This window comes from Gallus gallus, chromosome 7, assembly GCF_016699485.2.
Source record: "Gallus gallus isolate bGalGal1 chromosome 7, bGalGal1.mat.broiler.GRCg7b, whole genome shotgun sequence".
Lineage (NCBI taxonomy): Eukaryota > Metazoa > Chordata > Aves > Galliformes > Phasianidae > Gallus > Gallus gallus.
Genome location: NC_052538.1, coordinates 22,234,144 through 22,250,768, shown reverse-complemented (window position 1 = coordinate 22,250,768; position 16,625 = coordinate 22,234,144). Strand labels below are relative to the sequence as shown.

Genomic DNA, 16,625 nt, shown 5'->3' with positions numbered 1-16,625 from the left:
GTGGCTGTCCTCCTCCCGGCCCCACCGGTGGGGAGGGCTGGGGCTGCTGATACCATTGGACGTCGCTTAACCGCTGCGCCCAAAGGGACGCACTGGGGCACTGGAGGGCAAACGGGGACCGTGGGCACAAAGCATGCACACAGGCCGCAGGAGGCCAGGCAAGGAGGAGATGCACTCAGTCTGGCATGGAAGACAGACGGACCCCAGGCCCACCTGCCCCTCTCCCGTCTGCTCCTTCCTCCCACTCTCATCACAGACCGTGCACGGATCCAGCCCAGCCACCCATCCTTGACATTTTCTTCCCTCGCTACAGCAAGGCTCCCACCCTTTCACTTCTTTCCCTCCCCTCTTTCAGGGTGGGTGGATCAGCTCCAGGCCATCTTCAGTGGCCAGACGCTGCCCCGAAGCTCCCACACAAACAGCATTTCTCCCCAACCCCAATCACACAGCGTCTCGTGCCTCCCCGGGGAGGCACGAGACACCGCACAACTCAAAACCGTATTGCAGCAACGTCACCGCTGGTCTCATGCCCTGCCCCAAGCCCCCCAAATCCCACCACCACCACTTCCCAATGGGTCACCCAACCCTTAGGGACACAGCGAGACCCCGGCCACCGTGGTGGCACCGTGCACAACCCCCCTCCACCATGCCCGTCCGCCCCAGCAGCACGCACAGCACCGGCTGGGCTGCAGACTCTTGTTTTTCCAGCTCCCCGACAAGGTTTCCTGGAAGGGGCTGCGAGCAGCATTAAACACTTTCTTTTGGAGGAAAAAATGACTCTTCGCTGGCCAGTGGCCAAGCGGCTGACTCAGGAGCGGAAGACAGCCCTAATGTGATAGTGTGAAATCAGAGCACTCCTATCTGTGAGCAAAACACTTCCGAAAGCCAGTCCTGAGCTGGGGCACGGGGCTGCGTCAGCCAATCCCTGTCTGCCCACGGGGACGCGTTCACCCCATGCCACGACCCCTCCTCACCATACACAACACCCAGCACACAACCTACCGAGCCGGCCTGCTTCAACCCCAGGAAGAGCCCTCTCAGCATCAGTTTTCCACTTGCAGGTCTCTGTTGGCAACCCAGGAAGGCAGCTGAGCCCCAAATATCCCCCTGGCCTCGAAGGTGGGGTGATGCAGCAGGGACAGCAGGGTCCCCTCTGGGCACGCAGCGTGGAGGGATGAGGATCTTTCTGCTCCTTCATGCAGCCAAGAACCGGCAGCATTCAACTCACAGCAGGGAAAGGGGGAAAGAGGGAGGGAATCCCTCTCAGGGGAGGAAGAAAGGAAAAAGTAGCGTGTCCAGTGGCAGCGTCTACACCAGAGAGGCTGGGACATCGCCCAGCCCTTGTCTGATGGCAGTGACGGGTGCTGGCCGGTACCGAGAAATAGGGCAAGAGCCGAAGGGGGCTGGGATAAATAGGGCAAGGGAATAGAGAGGAAAAGTGAATAAATAAATATAAATGGAAGCATGTGGCTCCAAGGGAAAAAAAAATAGATGGGAAAGGCTTTAATTAGTCTCTAGGCTGGGAACCGCCCCACTGCTGGGCGAAACATCTCGAAAGCATAGGTATGCGAGGGGCACAGCTCACCATGAGCGCCTGTCCCACCTGCCTGGCACCCTTCAGCCTGATGAGGACACAGCACTTTGGTAACCTCCATCCCAAGAGTGGCTCTGGAGTGGCAAGCGAGGAAGGCCATGCCCCCCTACCACCATGCCTCTCCTGGGCTCTGATGACAAGAGGCGAAGACCTGCTGCTCCCTGTTACCTCCCCATACCACTTCTGGACTGTGCTGCGATGAGAAGTTAACTCCCCCCAAAACCAACAGGAGAGGAGGGTACAGGCTGCCTCAGCCAACACTGCCATACCCAAAGCGGCAGAAATCCAAGACCCTGTTTGCAAGTGGCCACAGCTCCCGGCAAGGTCAGGCTTCATCCTGAAGGTCAGCACAGCTCCAGCCCAGAGGGTTGTGCGTCTATCCAAGCTCAGCTCCTGGCATAGCTCAGGGCTGGCTGGGGGAGAGCCTGGGGGTCCTTCTCCTGCGCCCCACCTCACTCAGACTGGGAGAAAACCCAGCCCACAGCAAGTAACACCAGGAGAGGGGCTCAGCCCAGTGGGTGGTAAAGAACACACGTCCCAGATCCCAAAACCCTATCTCAGGTCTGTGCCCACTCTCCCACACAAATCCTGCACTTGTGTCGAGGACAAGGCTGCGGTACTATCACGCCTCCCCAAAACCAGTCCCCAGCAGCATCCCATCTGCTGCCACTGCCCCACCAGGCAGGACCACACGGGATGAAGAAACCAGGGAAAAGCTCACCTCTTCCCAGCTCTGGTCTATTTCATGTACCCAGATACGATGGCAAGAAGTAACCCCAGCCCGTGAGCCAGGGGTCACCACGGCCACGAATTCCATCCCCCTCCACCCCAAGCCCTACCCTCTCCCAGTCCATCCAGCTCAAAGAAAAACAAACGCAGGACTTACCAAAGGGCACAGAGAAGGAAAGATCCTGAACGAAGAGAAGGAGCGGGCAGCAAAATCCCTTTCCTTCGCTCCTTCCAGGGGACCCGGTGCGGTGGCAGCTTGAGCGGCGCCTGCAGCCGGCTCTACGTGTCCGTCCAGGACAGGAGCTGATGGCCGGCGCTGGCTTTGGGTTGGCGTTTGTCCCTTTGGCTTTGCTTTCCCTCTCACGGAGCTATTCCCCACCGCAACGCCGTGTCCCCGGGGCCAATTTAGGGGCACCCCGAGCGCAGCGGGGGGACCGTGGGGCTCGGACCTAGCGCAGCAGCAGGGAGCAAGGGCGGGATGGAGGAGGGAAGGACGGAGGAGGTTGGAGGCAAGGAGGTGCCGGTTCCCTCCCCTCTGCCCAGACCACACAGAGGAGAGGCAGCGGGGAGGCGTTCGGGGGCTGCCGGAGCCCCAGCCCTGTTTAACCCAGCGAGGGGCGAGCCGCCATGGAGGGAGGGCAGGGAGGACAGCCGGACAGACAGCTCCTGGTTATGAATATTAACTACTTCCTCCAGAGGCAGCCAGCGCAGCGCCGCGTTAACCATTTCCTCGGCGTTGCAGACAGATGGACAGATCGCCCAAAAAGAGCCGGACAGACAGCCCGCTCCCTTCGCACCACAGCATCGCCCGCTGCAGGAGGCCCCCAGCCCAGGGACCCTCCAGCTCGAGAGCCCCCCCAGCCCTGCCCGGCTCCGGCGTCACATCACACCTGTCCCCAGAAAGCCGTGACACATGCCGTGTGGGAGGAGGGGGGTGGCCCTTTGGGCCACACGTGATGCTTTAAGGAGGCAGACCCAAAGCTCTGGCTGGAGATGTGAGTTTCTCCTTCTTAAACAAGTGCCCAGCTCCAAAGGCGCAGAAACCCTTCCAACGGCCTCATCGGCCAAACCCGACCTCCCTTCCAGTCTCCCCAAAACATGTGTTTCTCACACCTCCACAAATGAGGATGGGAGCAGCGTTTCCACCCGAGCCCTCAACTCAGAGCCTGGTTTCCCCAAACATCGGTGTGCACCATGCATCCTTGCACACCTTCTTTTGCTTGCTTTTCCAGCTTTCGATTTTTCACCCCAGGTTCCACAGCTCTGGGCACGCCGAGGACCCCCCCAGACACACTCCAGCAGTTTAAGGACCGTTTAAAGAGGAAAGAGAAGGGGCTGAGCTCCTACTGCCCGCTGAGCGCCCCGCCTGCATCCTGCTGTGACCCCTGCGCTCCAGCTCGACCGTCCAGCCAACCCATGGATGCTTCACCATTACCCCATGGGGAATAACCAGAAGAAAAGAGGAGAAACTCCCCCTGGATCCAACCCCAGCCCTCCGTGCCCCCCCAACACCCACCCGCCGAGCCCTTACCTCGCGGCTGCCGGAGCGCAGAGCGGCGGAGCTGGGCGGGATGGGGAGGGGGAAGCAGATTCCTTCGGCTTTAGTCAGCTGGCGAAAGCGAGAGCAGAGCCAGCGGCTCCCTCCCTGCTGAGCCCGGCCAGGGGACAGAGCCAGGCGCAGGGGGGAGAGCCTCAATGCTCCGCCGATGGCTTTAACAGCCCCAGCCTGCCCCATCTGGCGCCCTGCCTTCACACAGCCCAGCTTGCCTGCTGCTCCGTGCACCCTGGCTGTCCAAGCGGGCCCAAGGCAAGACCCCAGCAAGATGCCACCCCATCAATGCAGACAAACCCATGGCGCTGACCCCATGGTGGGGACAAACCCGCGGCACCGATGAAATTCAGGGACTTTGTGACCATGGAAAGGTGCAGAACTGATGCCCAAGCTGCTCTTTGCATGGGATGGGGAGACAGGAGTGCACCAGCATCACCCCAGGAGGTTTTGGAGCCAGGGCTGATGCAGGTTGCTGGCACCCCCCCCATAAACATGCCCACTCACACCCCCACTGTGCCATCCCAGCCACCGGCATGGTGGGAGCGAAGCGCAGGCAGAGAATGAGCACGGCCAAGCCAGGGGCCAGCAGCATTACTCAGGTGGGGATTTAGCAAACCCCCTGCAGATGTCAGGCTTGGCCCGGCCTCAGCAGTCCCCATTCCAGCAGTGGAGACAGGGCTTGTACAGAGAAGGGAGGCAGGATGGATACCAGGTTCAGTGGGGTGAGTAGGTCCAAGGGACAGCAGTTATGGGACCCGCTGGGTCAGGGACATGCATGGCCCTCTGGCACAACTTCACACTGCCCCAGCATGGCAGAACCCTCTGTCCTTCTGCTCTGTACCACCACAGCCACACATCCAGGTCCTGGGGATAACCCCCTACCATCTCTGTGCCAGCCCCAGTGCTCTGCTGGCAATGATCTCAGCCAAACCAAACCAGGCAATAATCGCTCCCCATCCGCATTGCCAGTGTGCAGTACCCCAAAAATCTCTCTGCAGCAACTTTCCAGCAAGCTGCAGAACCCACAGTGCTCCAGCTGCTCCCTGGAGCCAGCCTGGCCCCACCAGGAAGGGCAGGACATCCTTCATCCACCCTGAACAGGGGAGACCAGAACCCCAGTAACAGCTATCCCCTCCCTCAGCTTTCTCAGCTGCCGTAAGTATGGAGGGAATTCATTACAGAGCCAGAACAACCCCAAAGCCTCTTTGAGGAGGAGACAGAACGGCAGGCGGAGCTGCAAGCCGCTACGTGGGGACCAATGACATGCAGTGGGATGGGAACGGGGGGGTCCCAGTGTACCCCACTCTTGCTGATAACCATGGGGCAGCCCAGGCCAGGCGAGGACATGGATAAAGCCAACAGAGCGGGTTGTGGAGCAGCCCAGCTGTGCCAGAGAGCCAAACGTGGACATTTGCTCAGTCAACCAGGGACCCCACTGCACCTCAGTTTCCCCCACATCCACGAGGATAAGCAGACAGGTGGCAAGCACCGGGACAGGCACCACCCCAAGCGGATCCCCTGCTAACCACCACGGGGTCACCCCCCCAGCTCAGCAGCCTCTTTGCACCCAGCATGGAACCCAAACAGAGCCAGAGCGAGAAGGGGAACCCACCGGTTCGTGGCTGTTCCTGACCTCCAGGCTGCCGCCTCCTCCGGGAGCCTTCACCGGGCGTCAGGGAGCGGCAGTGGCAAAGCAGCGGTGCGGCGGTTGATCCCACCCTGGTTGTTGGTCCCGTGTCCCCCCCCCCGGTGCCAACCTCCACCTCCCCACTCCCCCCCCCCCCCCCGCCCAGCCACCGCCGCTTGCTTGCGCCTGGTGTGCCAAAAACGTTGGCGTGCAATTCTCTGACCAAATAAGGCGAGAACAACCATAAACAAGGACCCCCTCGCACTGCCGCCTCAGACACCGGCAGCCCCAGCCCTGCAGCCGCCATGCCAGCCTGCTGCAGCCAGACCTAGCAAGGGAAGGAATAGGGCTGTGGAGCAGGGAACCCGGCCTCGCTCCCCGCAATAAGCAGTGCTGTTATTCCCCTATGCACGGTGACATCCCGCAGCCCCGCCGGCCGCCCGCGGCCCTGACCTTTTTCCAGGTGCTTCCCCGGCAGTGCTGGCTCAGCCCAGGTCCCCTCGGTGCTGTCCTCACGCTGGATGTTGAAGTTCTCGTAGGAGTCCCAGCGGATGAGTGGGTCGGATGTGTTGTAGTCCACTGAGACGCTGGGGCCGTTCTCCAGGTGCTCCATGCCTGGGAGGACGAAGGATAGTTGGTTGAGGTGAAAACAGAGCTGGCACGTGAGGGACGGGACCAAGAGATGGCACGTGGGATGGAAAAGGGTGAGGTAAGGTAGGAGGGTCGTGGGTGAGTTGCCTTGGGACAGAGAGATGGATGGTCGGCCTCTTTTCCTAGGTAACTAGCAATAGGTCCAGAAGGAATGGCCTGTAGTTGTGCCAGAAAAGGTTCAGGTTGGATATCAGGAGGAATTTCTTATCAGGAAGAGTGGCTTGGCATTGGAACAGGAAGGTGGTGGAGCACTGTCCCTGGAGGTGTTCAATGAAAGGGTAGATATGGTACCGAGTGACAATTAGCAGGCAACACTGGTGGTAGGTGGACAGTATGACTGGCTGATCTTACAGATCTTTTCCAACCTTAAAGATTTGATGGGCAAGGACGGCCCCGGGGCTGTACTTTTTGGGGCGTGGATCCCCCTTGCAGGTTGAGCTGGCCTTACCTTGGATCTTCTCAGGGCCGTAGGAGAACACGAACTCCACCTTTCCATATTCAGGGAAGCGTTCATCTGGCAGGGAGAGAGCAGAGCAAAGGGATATCACCACCCATCCTTTCTCCAGCACGTAGACAAGCACAACAAACCTTCCCAAAGCACAGGGCACCTGCCCTGTAGAATCACAGAATGGCTTAGGTTGGAGGGGACCTTAAAAATCATCCACTTCCAAACCCCCAGCCATAGGCTGGCTGCCAGCCACTAGACCAGGTTGCCCAGGGCCCCATCCAACCTGGCCTTGAACACCTTCAAGGATGGGTCACCCAAAACTTGTCCGGGCAACCTGTTCCAGTACCACACCACCCAGCCAGCTGACTGCCTCAGCCAGCTCAAGCGTTACCTCCTTGGGCAACGATATCCAGACTTGGGATGATGCTGTCATCCGTCCCCACCTGGCACCACACCCATCATATAGAGCAGGATGGCCCTGGTTCATCTCCACCACGGCCAGGAATGGGGTAAGGGCTGCCCACCACCAAACCCTCCCCTATATCAGCAGGAAAGCCCAGCCTCACACAGCCTGGCAGATGGGGATGGTCATTCTGGTCTGCGAGGGCTGCATACCCCAACAGTTCCCAGATGGCGAGAGCAGCGCCAGAGCCACAAGAGGGGTGGAAAACTGGGAGAAAGGAGGGAGAGGCTGCATCAGGCAGTGCAGTTACCTCTGAATGCCTCATCCAGGTCCTCCTTGCCAAAGACGATGTCCAAGTCGTGCACAGCGCAAGTGTGGAACTGCACACGGAAAATCACATCACGGGTTGGGCTGCGGAACTTCTTGTGGTAGCACTTGAGCTGCGGGGATAGCAGGGATTAAACGAGCCTCCAGGCTGCCAGCATGCCCTTAGGGCACAAGGACCACTGCCCCCCAGCTCCCCTTGCGGGATGGGGTGAGCTCCTTACCAAGATATCGCCTTTGAGCAGCAGCCCCGGCTCAATGGTGATGCAGATGCCCGTCTGGCTGTCCCCCTGCACGTTGCTGTGGAGAAGGACAGTGTGAGGACACGAGCCCCCACAGCCTCCAGCGGCCCCTTCCACCCACCCCTCCCCAGTCAGGGGCCCAAAGCACAGGGCTCCCCTCGCCTCAGTTTTCCTTCCTGCAGCCCCGCCGTGCACCAGGGAGCTTCCTGTGAGCAGTGGCGTCAGCGCTCAGCGGTAGGGGACAAGCGCAGGGGATGCGGGAAGAAGGGAGTTGGATTTCACAGGCAAGATAAACCTGGAGTTTATTACCGGCGTCCCATAAACAGTCTATTAAAAGCTGAAAGGCGAGGCTGGGGTGGCAGTAAATCTCAGCTAACGGGGATAGTCGGATGGTGGGGATGGGAGTTCCTGGTTCAGGGGGGTGGGATGGGAATATCCCAAAGGCAATAGGCTCTGTTCCCCTTAAAGGGGCCCAGCTGCAGGCTGGGTGTGGGGCCAGGAGCTGGGGGATCCACATGGGATGCGGCCCCAGCAGAGCATCCAGGCAGCTGGAGAAATTAGCTCCTCTGACTGCTCCCAGGGGCCCTGGGGCTGGGAATGGGGACACAAACCCGGTTCCATGTGGTAGCATCAGCAAAATGGTATTGGGATGAATTGTGCGGAGGTTAAGAAGTGGAGAATTATTCTGGGGGAGGAGGAGAGGGAGACTATTCTGCAGGCTCTGGGGAAGATGCTCTTCACAGCCGCCTTCCTGCAATCTGCTCTGTACCCAAGTGCCCCCCAGTGGGGTGCTGGCAGGGCATCAGCCCTCCAGGATTCCTATAGGGAGGGAGAACCATTACTAGGGAAGTGCCTCGCGTCATGCTGCAGCACAGAGATGGGTTTTACCCGGATGGGAGCAGCCCTGGCAGGAGGAGCGTGTCTCTGGCCGGAGGCAGGAGAACCGCCTCTGCCCCCAGGGAGGGCGAGGTGTCCCCAGCCCCAGGCTCTGCACAGCTCCAGGCTCCCTCTGCTGATGCTCAGAGTCACTACAGCCCTCCAGCAGAAGGGGTCAGGCCAGTAGGCCCAGCATGGCCAATTCCTCCCTCCAAGGAAGTAGGGAGCCCCTTTTTTGTGTCTGGCAGGAACCAAGGGGACTGAGCACTGGGATCACTGGGGATTTGGCTCTGAAATATCTCCATCTCCCCTCCAAGTTGCAAGCCTTCCCCCGCCCCCCCCCCCCCCCCAGCTGGGCAGGAAGGGAAGCACCCTGCCCAACGTGCAGAGATAGTTACTAGATCCCCGATGTGTAGACGGGCTGCATGGCCTGATAGATCTTCAGGAAGGGCCGACAACCTGAAAGACATCAATGGGGGAGAGAAGGCGCGTTGTTAGCCGGCAGGGTGGAGGGGCAGGGATTAGTCACGGGGTAGAAATCCAAACAGGGATGGAGCCAAGGCAAACAGCCACTCCCACCCCAGCCAGCCCACACTGGCAAGGCCTCCAGCAGCAGGCAACATCTGGGATGGGCAGAAAGGGATGCTCCTGACTGCGAGGGGCCGGGAGCATTGCGGGAACTCCCAGAGCCCAGCTGGGTCCTGTAGGACACGTGTGGGGCTAGGGGTGGAGGTGAGATGGAGCCTGATGGGCTCTGAGTATGGCATCTCCTCCAGGTGCCCCAGTGGGCACTGGCATCCAGTGGGAACTGCTTCCCCTGCCCAAAAGCCAGTCCATTTGCCAAAAAGCCATCAGAAAAGCCTTATTGCTGATCAGTACCCAGCCCTAAGGGGGAGCAACCCCAGAGCGCATCCTTGCAGGGCAGCACCCTACTAAAGAGAAGAGAACAATTCTAGAGAGGAAAAGGGTAGAAAGCATTCAGATTGCCCAGGGTATTGCGTAAAGTAACCCCCTTGGAGAACAAGGAGCAGAGGCTCAGGGGCACCTACCGCCTTTCGATTCAAAGTTGGGGATGCCGTGCATGATGACGTGGTGCAGAAAGAGGGGCTTGTTGTTCATCTTGATGCTGCCGGACAGGAGCCCGCTGAAGTAGTGGATGTACCTGGAAGGGAGGACAGGCGGCTCAGGGACAGGTCCCACAGCCCCAGCCATGGGACAAACCCAAGGCCATGTGTCAGAACCCACCTCTTCTGGGAGGGCTGTCCCACCGGCACCACTTTGTCCTCATAGAAGCGCTTCATGGCAAACCTGTCCAGAGCCTGGTCAGCACTGCGGGGACAAGGGGGTACAGAAGGGAAGGAAAGCGTTGGTACCAGCACACTGCAGTGCTGAGCAGTGCGTAGGGAAGCTCTGACACTGTGCCACTGCTCTCACCTGGCTGAGATATTGCTGTAGTGCATGTAGGCAGCCACGACTACCCCCAGGCGGCCACGGTTCCCCTGTGGGCAACAGAAAGGATATCACAAGGGTGACAGTGCCCATCAGCACCACACATCCCTGAATCTTACAACACACACCCCAATCTGCACACTGAGCCACAAAACACCAGGTCTCCTAACACCTCTCAGCTTGCTCAGCTCAACCCCTGCAGCCACCCCTTGGGGTCCAACCCACCTTGTTGTGCAGCACCACCACGTTGTGAGCCGCCGCGTTCAGCCACGTGTCCATCGCTTTGCAAATGCTGCAGATCTTCTCCAGTGCCGGTGTATGCAGGTCAGGCCACCCAAAATCCAGCACCTGGGCAAGGAATGGGGGGCGGGGGACAATCAAGAGTCAAAACCACGTCACTTCTGCCTCTGCAGTCCACAGTTGATGCCTCTCCCAGGCTCTCCACCAGCTCTTCTGCTGCCAAGACCCTGTCCTGAGCTTGGGTCCCACATCCCAACTCCCCAACACCCATCTCAGCAGCTCAGGGGACCCCACATTCCCAGGGATGGAGATGATTCTCCAAGGGACACAAGGGAGCACCTCCAAGAGATGCCAGCTTGGGCTGATGGGGGAAGCCCTGATGTTCTTTTCTGGGCTTTCCCTTCCCTGCCCCTCCAGCTGTTTGGTGAGGCAGGAGGGTGGCTGTTCCTGCCCTGGGACCTTGCACTGGGGAGCTGTTCCCGCTGCCCTGCCCCTGCCTCAAAGCCCCCTGCTCCCCGCTGTGACCCACCTTGGGGTGAAGTTTGCTGATATCATGTCTCCGTTCCGACAGATTGAAAAGCTTCGGGGAAGACAAAAGAAAGAGTGAGGAGATATCTTCTTTCCCAACGCCACCCCAACCTCTTCTTCACCCTCAAGCCTCCCCAGATACCCATTTCCCCAGACACATTAACCCCAGTAATGCCCTGCCACAGGGCACTGCCATAGCCAAAAATTCCCATGGGGTCCAAAAGGGGCTGGAAAGCTCCAAGAAAGGAAAAACCATCTGTGTCAGTGCAAAGATCCTCACTCTCCAGCTCAGCGCATCAGGGTGAAGACAGACTGGAGGCGAGGATGTGGCACCCTTCCCCTACAGCATCCCAGCCCCATCCCCAGGCTGTCAGGTCTTCTCACCACGTAGTTGTCCCCGTGCTTGGACTTCAGCATGTGGGCCACCTCACGGAGGTTGCTGCGGAAGCTCTGCTCCTCGGCTGTGCTGGGGTAGGAGACGGCGATGATGCGCTCCGTGATGTACACCAGGTCCAGCTCGCAGCTGCTCTCCATGGCTGCTGTCACACTCATGCTCCTGAGCAAGGAAAGAGACTGCCATCAGGACAAGGCACCGAGGAGAGGACACGGTGACCCTGCCCACCACCACGGTCATCTGGCTGAAGTGACACGGGCTGAGATGCTTGGGGATGCAGGGATAGGGCTACCCTAAAGCTCTCCCCTGCTCCCCAGTATCGCAGTCCCCCCACCACCGCAGGTCCCCATCCCCATGGCGCAGCTGTTGGGCTCTACCTGGATGCTTTGCGGTGTGCCTGCCCACCTCTGGGGGACCTCGTGGCGTCCTAAAGAACAAGAGAGGAAAAACAAGTTACTGCCATGGCTCTGGAGCCGGTCAGCAGCCACAGGTCACCAAGTGCAGCGATGCTTGGAGCATCCATCCGTGACACAACGTCACCAAATCACATCCAATGAGCATCCTGGTGGCACCATGTCCCCACACCGCCACAAGCAGCCCCCAGTGCACACAGACCTGGGGACAGCACGATGGCAGCCCTATTACACCTGGCCACAGGATAGGGCAGGTCTGCAGCCCACAGGAGGCTCATGGGGCCAGGCATTGCCGTTTGCTTTGGCCGAGCCGAAAGCTGGGAGGAAATGTTTGAGCTCTCCAAGCAGGAAACTTCTATTTATGCATGTTCTCCAGCCTCAAGAATTTCATCTGCAGTTGGTTTGTTGGGTGACTCTGTGACCTCAGCCAAAAAACAAAGCAAGGTTTCCAAAAAAAACCACTAAGGGAAAATACACTCACACCTCATTAGTTTTAGGATCTCCTACTAATGAGGAGGAGTCCTTTAAAGCCTCATCTAACACGGCTGGTGCATTCCGATTCCTAGGAAGGATCCAAACCTCAGTGACCAGTAGAGCACCACGGGGCTGCAGAAGGTGCCACCAACCCCAAAGGGTGGAAGAGATACTGCAGAGACCCTCCCCACCACAGGGTGGGGGCCTCAGATCCCCATCCAAACCTGTCTCCCACCCCACATCACCTCAGCACGTCCCCACGTTCTCAGCGCCATCCAAAAGCCATAGGTCCTTCCTGCCTCCAGCCACTGGCATGGTGACCTCAGCCACAGGGAAGGATGCAAAAACACTGAGAAATTCCCCAAAAGAAGCACAGCAACAAAGGGGGTTCCTGACTCCTCACTGGACATTTCCAGCCCTGGTGCATGCAGAGGTAGGTGAGCAGGGGGAAGCCGTCTGCGTTGACTTTGGCAGGGCGTTTGTCTACACTGTCTTAGCAATTTCATGTCCACAGATTAAAAAGCAGATCCCGAGCTCTATGGACAGGAAAGCCAGCTTTGCAGCAAAAGCCTCCACTCCAAGGCCTCCGCTGGGCTCTGCCACTGCTTCTGCCCATCACCTTAGGCATCAGTGTGGCCCTGGAATGGGGGTCCAGCAGCACTGGGGGGTCATGGGGTAAGGAACAGGCTTTTGGCTGTGGGATAGGCACAAGTAAATCCCAGTGAGGTCTCAAGGGGAGGAGCAGTCTCTGCCAGCACATGGCACTTACCGGGGTGTCCACCTGCTTGGTGATGCTCTGCCCTGGGGATGGCTGTGGGAGGGGTGAGAGTGAGAAAAAGGAGAGAAAGAGAAGGGGAGAGAGGTTGAGAGGCACATGCACACGCGCAGAGGGGCGGCTGGGGTCAGAAGTTCCCCCTGGCTATTTCTGGCCCTTCCTAGGAAATGCTCCATAATGCCATTTCCTTCCTTTCCTCCGTGTGTCCGTTCTTCCTAAAAGCCAGGAATCCCTCGAAACCCAAGTGCAGCACCAGGACAATGCAGAGCCCCACTGGGGGCCACTGTCGTCCCGTGTCACCCCTGCATCCCCCACGGCACCACCCCACTCCCATCCCATCCCATCCTCACCCCACCATCCGCAGCAGGGAGGTCATTTCCAAGAAAAGCAGCTCCCAGCTTCAGCTGTGCCCCAAAACCAGGGCTGCGGTGCAATGGGGTAAAACAACAGTGCAGCCCTACCTCCAGGCACCGCTCCCCAAGATAAACACAGTGTCACAGTGGGATGGCCAGGGTCCTGAGCAGGGGGTGCTCAGGGAGGAATGACTTCAGTGAGATGTCACTGGCAGCCTCTGGAGAGCTCTGAGAAGGGACTGTGGGCTGGGGGAGGGTGTCCTGACCCCAAGAATAGGGGCAGGGGACAGAGTCACTGCCTGGGGACAGCCAGTCAGGTGGTACAGGGGGGTCTCAGCCCTGGGACCAGGAGACAAAGGGGAAGCCAGGACGAGGCTGTGCCCTCCTGCTACGGTTGCTCCAAGCAGGGGCACCGCCATCTCCAACGCAGGCGACAGGGCAAAGCCCTTTCAATTTCCTCCCAAAGCCGCACTAACGGTCCCAGCTCGAAGCCAACACATTTTTGCCAGCGATAAGTGCCTGCGGCAGCGCGGGCAGAGATTAAACCCAGGGCAGATAACCACTGTGGGGCTCATGTGCTGCCCTCGTGAGCTGGCAGGAGCTGCGCCGAGCGCCCCATGTGCCACAGGATGCCCAGCTGGGGTCACCCAGCACAGCACCCAGCACCACGCCATGGCTGCAGCCCTGTCCTGCCATCCCATGTCCAGTGGGAAGGGCTCCTGTGACCCCAGCAGCTCTCCGGACCCAAGCACACCTGGCTGCTCACTAAGTACCCCCAGGAGGGACAAAAAGAAGGGGGTGACAATAGCTGGGGATGCTCACACTTGGCCTTGAGAGCCCGCAGCCAAAGACACATCTGCTACAGCTATCTCCGGGCGTGCAAGAAACCACCTTGCTCCAAGCCAGGAGGAGGGACACCAGAGCCTGGGATGGTCACGTCCCACTGCTGTCCCTCTGACAGCCCAAGGGGGGACAGCTCGCCACAGAGTCGTCACTTACCAGCTCATAGTTGACAGCAGGGGAGCACGGGGTGGCAGCCTGCAAGGGAGCACAGAGAGGCACCCATTAGTCCCTGCAGCACCGGGTACAGGAAGGGTGCAACATCCCCTGCTCAGAGCACAGAGCTGGGCACACCCCAGCCCCGGGTGGGCAATCCCAGCCCCAGGTGGACAGCCCCAGATGATCATTCCCAGCCCCAGGTGGGCAGTGTAGGGCTGATGCCAGGAGCACCTGGCACAAAACGTAGCCCGGCCTTCTCTGAGTACTTCTGCAGACGCCAGCTGAACAGCTCGGCTATTGTTACCTTAATTACCAGCGGCAATTACTGGCAATTAACCTTGGGTTTTGCGTGCGCCCCAGCAGCAGCGTGCTGAAACGAGAGGCAGTGCTGGGGTGGTGGTGGTGGTGCCCACGGGGGTACAGGAACAGCACCGCAGGCTGGTGGGGGCCTGGGGATGGCAGTGGTGGTGGGAGAATGCAATTCGGGGCACCTTATCCCCTCTACCCCAAAGAGCATCCCCAGACTGGGACCCCTTACAAGTCACCCCACGCCAGGCACTGACATGCTCAGCAATATACCACCACCGTGGCACGGGGACCCCTCACACCCCACTCAGCATCTCCCTGGCAATGGACCACAAAATGGGCATTCTGGCCCCAAAACACCCCACTCCCCACAGCCGTACCCCGCCCCATCCCAATGGTGGAGAGCCTCCAGCCGCCGGAGCGTTCCCGTCCCGCCTCTGTGTTTTGTTCAGGGGTTCCTCCTCCTCCTCCTCCCTCCTCCTCCTCCCGCTCCCTTCCCCTGCGCATTATTATTATGATTTTATTCTAATGCAGAAACGCTTCCATAAAAGGCCCCTTTCCCTGCCCCGCGGCGCTGGCCCCACGCCAGCCTCCCTGGAATGTTCTCCGGCAGCAAAGCGGCCACGGATGGGGCCGGCACGGGGCCGCGCTGCACCCCACGTCCCCCCGGGGATGCTCGCATAGGGTCCCCCCGCAGCCCAGCCCCCCAGCTCCTGAGGTCGGGGATGGGGGCATTCCCCCAGCTGTGGGACACCGAGGGCAGGTAGGACACCGCCCGCCCAGCCTCTGCCTTCTGCACCCGGAGGTTTTCAGCCGCAGAATGGACGCGAGTGGGGTGGCCGGGGTGGGACCTCCGTGCCCTAATTCTCTGATGTCTAATATAGGGTTAGCCCTTCCTTGGGACGCTGAGCTCCTGATGCAGGCAACACGGGAGCACCCCGGGAAGATGGAGAGAGACGCTGCAGGCCACGCAGATGACAGGGCCACCGTCGTCCCCTACGTTCCCCCATAGAAAGGTGGGGGGTCCCACGCACCCCCTGGACAGTTCTGCCCGACCGCAGCAGACACAGCCGCCTTTCTTCTCCCCGTGCCGGTGTTTGCATTCCTGCCGCACAGCTCGCGCCGCCACGACCCCTCCACCCGGCAGCCCTGCCCAGGAATGTGAGGAACGAGGCACAGTGGGGCGGCTGCCCACCCCCAGCTCCCCTCGCCCCCCAAGTCGCAGCCGCCCCCCCCCCCCCCCCCCCAAGAGGTCCTCACAAGGACCCAGCCATCTCCTCCCGGGTGAAGGCTGAGCAACAAAATGCACACAGCCCAAGCTTCCAACACAGCCCACGTGGACTCCCTAATGTCTCATATAGGGTTGCGGGCAGAGCCACCACTGGGCTCTCTACATCCAACCATCTCCCATCACCACACCTGCACAATTTCACACCCTCAGGATGCCACAGCCCTGTCCCCGTGTCCTGCATGGCCATTGGCACACATCTCCCTCCCAGAGCCTTCCTCTCCCTCCTCCTCCTCCTCCAGGTCCTGCTGCAGCCGCAGCATCCCCATGGGGCTCCCCCCAGCGCCTCACAAACCTCCTTGGAGGGAGCAGTCTGGCTCAGCATGGGGTGGGCTGGGAGGTTGCGGGGGCTCCCCCCATCCGGGCTGCAGGCACTGAGGGTGCAGCGCTGCTGCTGACAGGGCTGGGTGAGTGCTGGCCCTCGTCCCGTCCGGCTGCCGGTGGGTCGCCTGGGCCCATCGCTGACGCATATCCCTTCCTTTGGGTGGTGGTTTTTGTTTTTCCCTTCCCCAGGAGCTCTGATAAACATCCCCAAGCTGTCTGATATCCGGGCCGGTGCTGACCCTTGCGGTGCCAGGATCACCGAGCCCTGGCACGCGCTGCAGGGACGAGCAAAGCCCCACACTGAGGCTGCAGTGGGGACAGTCCCCGTTACCCAGGGATGCAGAGCCCATCACAGCTTGGCAGTGGGCGGGAGGATGCCGAAGAGGACGGTGACTCAGTGACTTGCTCACTGTCCCACAGGACAGTGCTGGGGTGGCACCGGAGGCAGCTGAGTGGAGATTCCGCGTCAGCCCAGCTGTCTCCTTGCGCTCAGGGCCGTGCATCACCGCGCATTCCAGCTGTGCATCACCTCCAGAAGCACAAGGCTGGGTGGCTCGGTGGTGGCACTGATGCACACAGTCACCCTCTCCGTGCCACCCCTTGGTCCCACCACGTGCTCCTGTGGCCGAGCCCAGC

General features: G+C 60.0%; 1 protein-coding gene across 21 annotated transcripts in view; it reads right to left on the bottom strand.

Annotated features, from left to right (window-relative positions):
- Window positions 1-16,625, bottom strand: part of TNS1 (tensin 1) — a 54,026-nt gene that overhangs the window by 21,833 nt on the left and 15,568 nt on the right. For 8 of the 21 annotated variants that reach the window (XM_046943521.1, XM_046943522.1, XM_046943525.1 and 5 more), the window contains exons 1-15: window positions 15,961-16,144; window positions 14,072-14,110; window positions 12,714-12,755; window positions 11,435-11,484; window positions 11,048-11,219; window positions 10,665-10,715; window positions 10,121-10,243; window positions 9,881-9,945; window positions 9,692-9,775; window positions 9,496-9,608; window positions 8,845-8,905; window positions 7,553-7,628; window positions 7,315-7,444; window positions 6,602-6,667; window positions 5,956-6,117 (exon numbers count right to left, since the gene is read on the bottom strand). In XM_046943521.1, the coding sequence (XP_046799477.1) occupies window positions 5,956-6,117; window positions 6,602-6,667; window positions 7,315-7,444; window positions 7,553-7,628; window positions 8,845-8,905; window positions 9,496-9,608; window positions 9,692-9,775; window positions 9,881-9,945; window positions 10,121-10,243; window positions 10,665-10,715; window positions 11,048-11,219; window positions 11,435-11,484; window positions 12,714-12,755; window positions 14,072-14,110; window positions 15,961-15,990 (1,264 nt within the window). In that variant the 5' untranslated portion in view covers window positions 15,991-16,144. Of the gene's footprint in view, window positions 1-5,955; window positions 6,118-6,601; window positions 6,668-7,314; window positions 7,445-7,552; window positions 7,629-8,844; window positions 8,906-9,495; window positions 9,609-9,691; window positions 9,776-9,880; window positions 9,946-10,120; window positions 10,244-10,664; window positions 10,716-11,047; window positions 11,220-11,434; window positions 11,485-12,713; window positions 12,756-14,071; window positions 14,111-14,757; window positions 14,795-15,960; window positions 16,145-16,625 lie in introns of those variants that run through there. The other 13 variants (XM_046943529.1, NM_001396438.1, XM_046943524.1 and 10 more) reach the window with 5 other exon arrangements.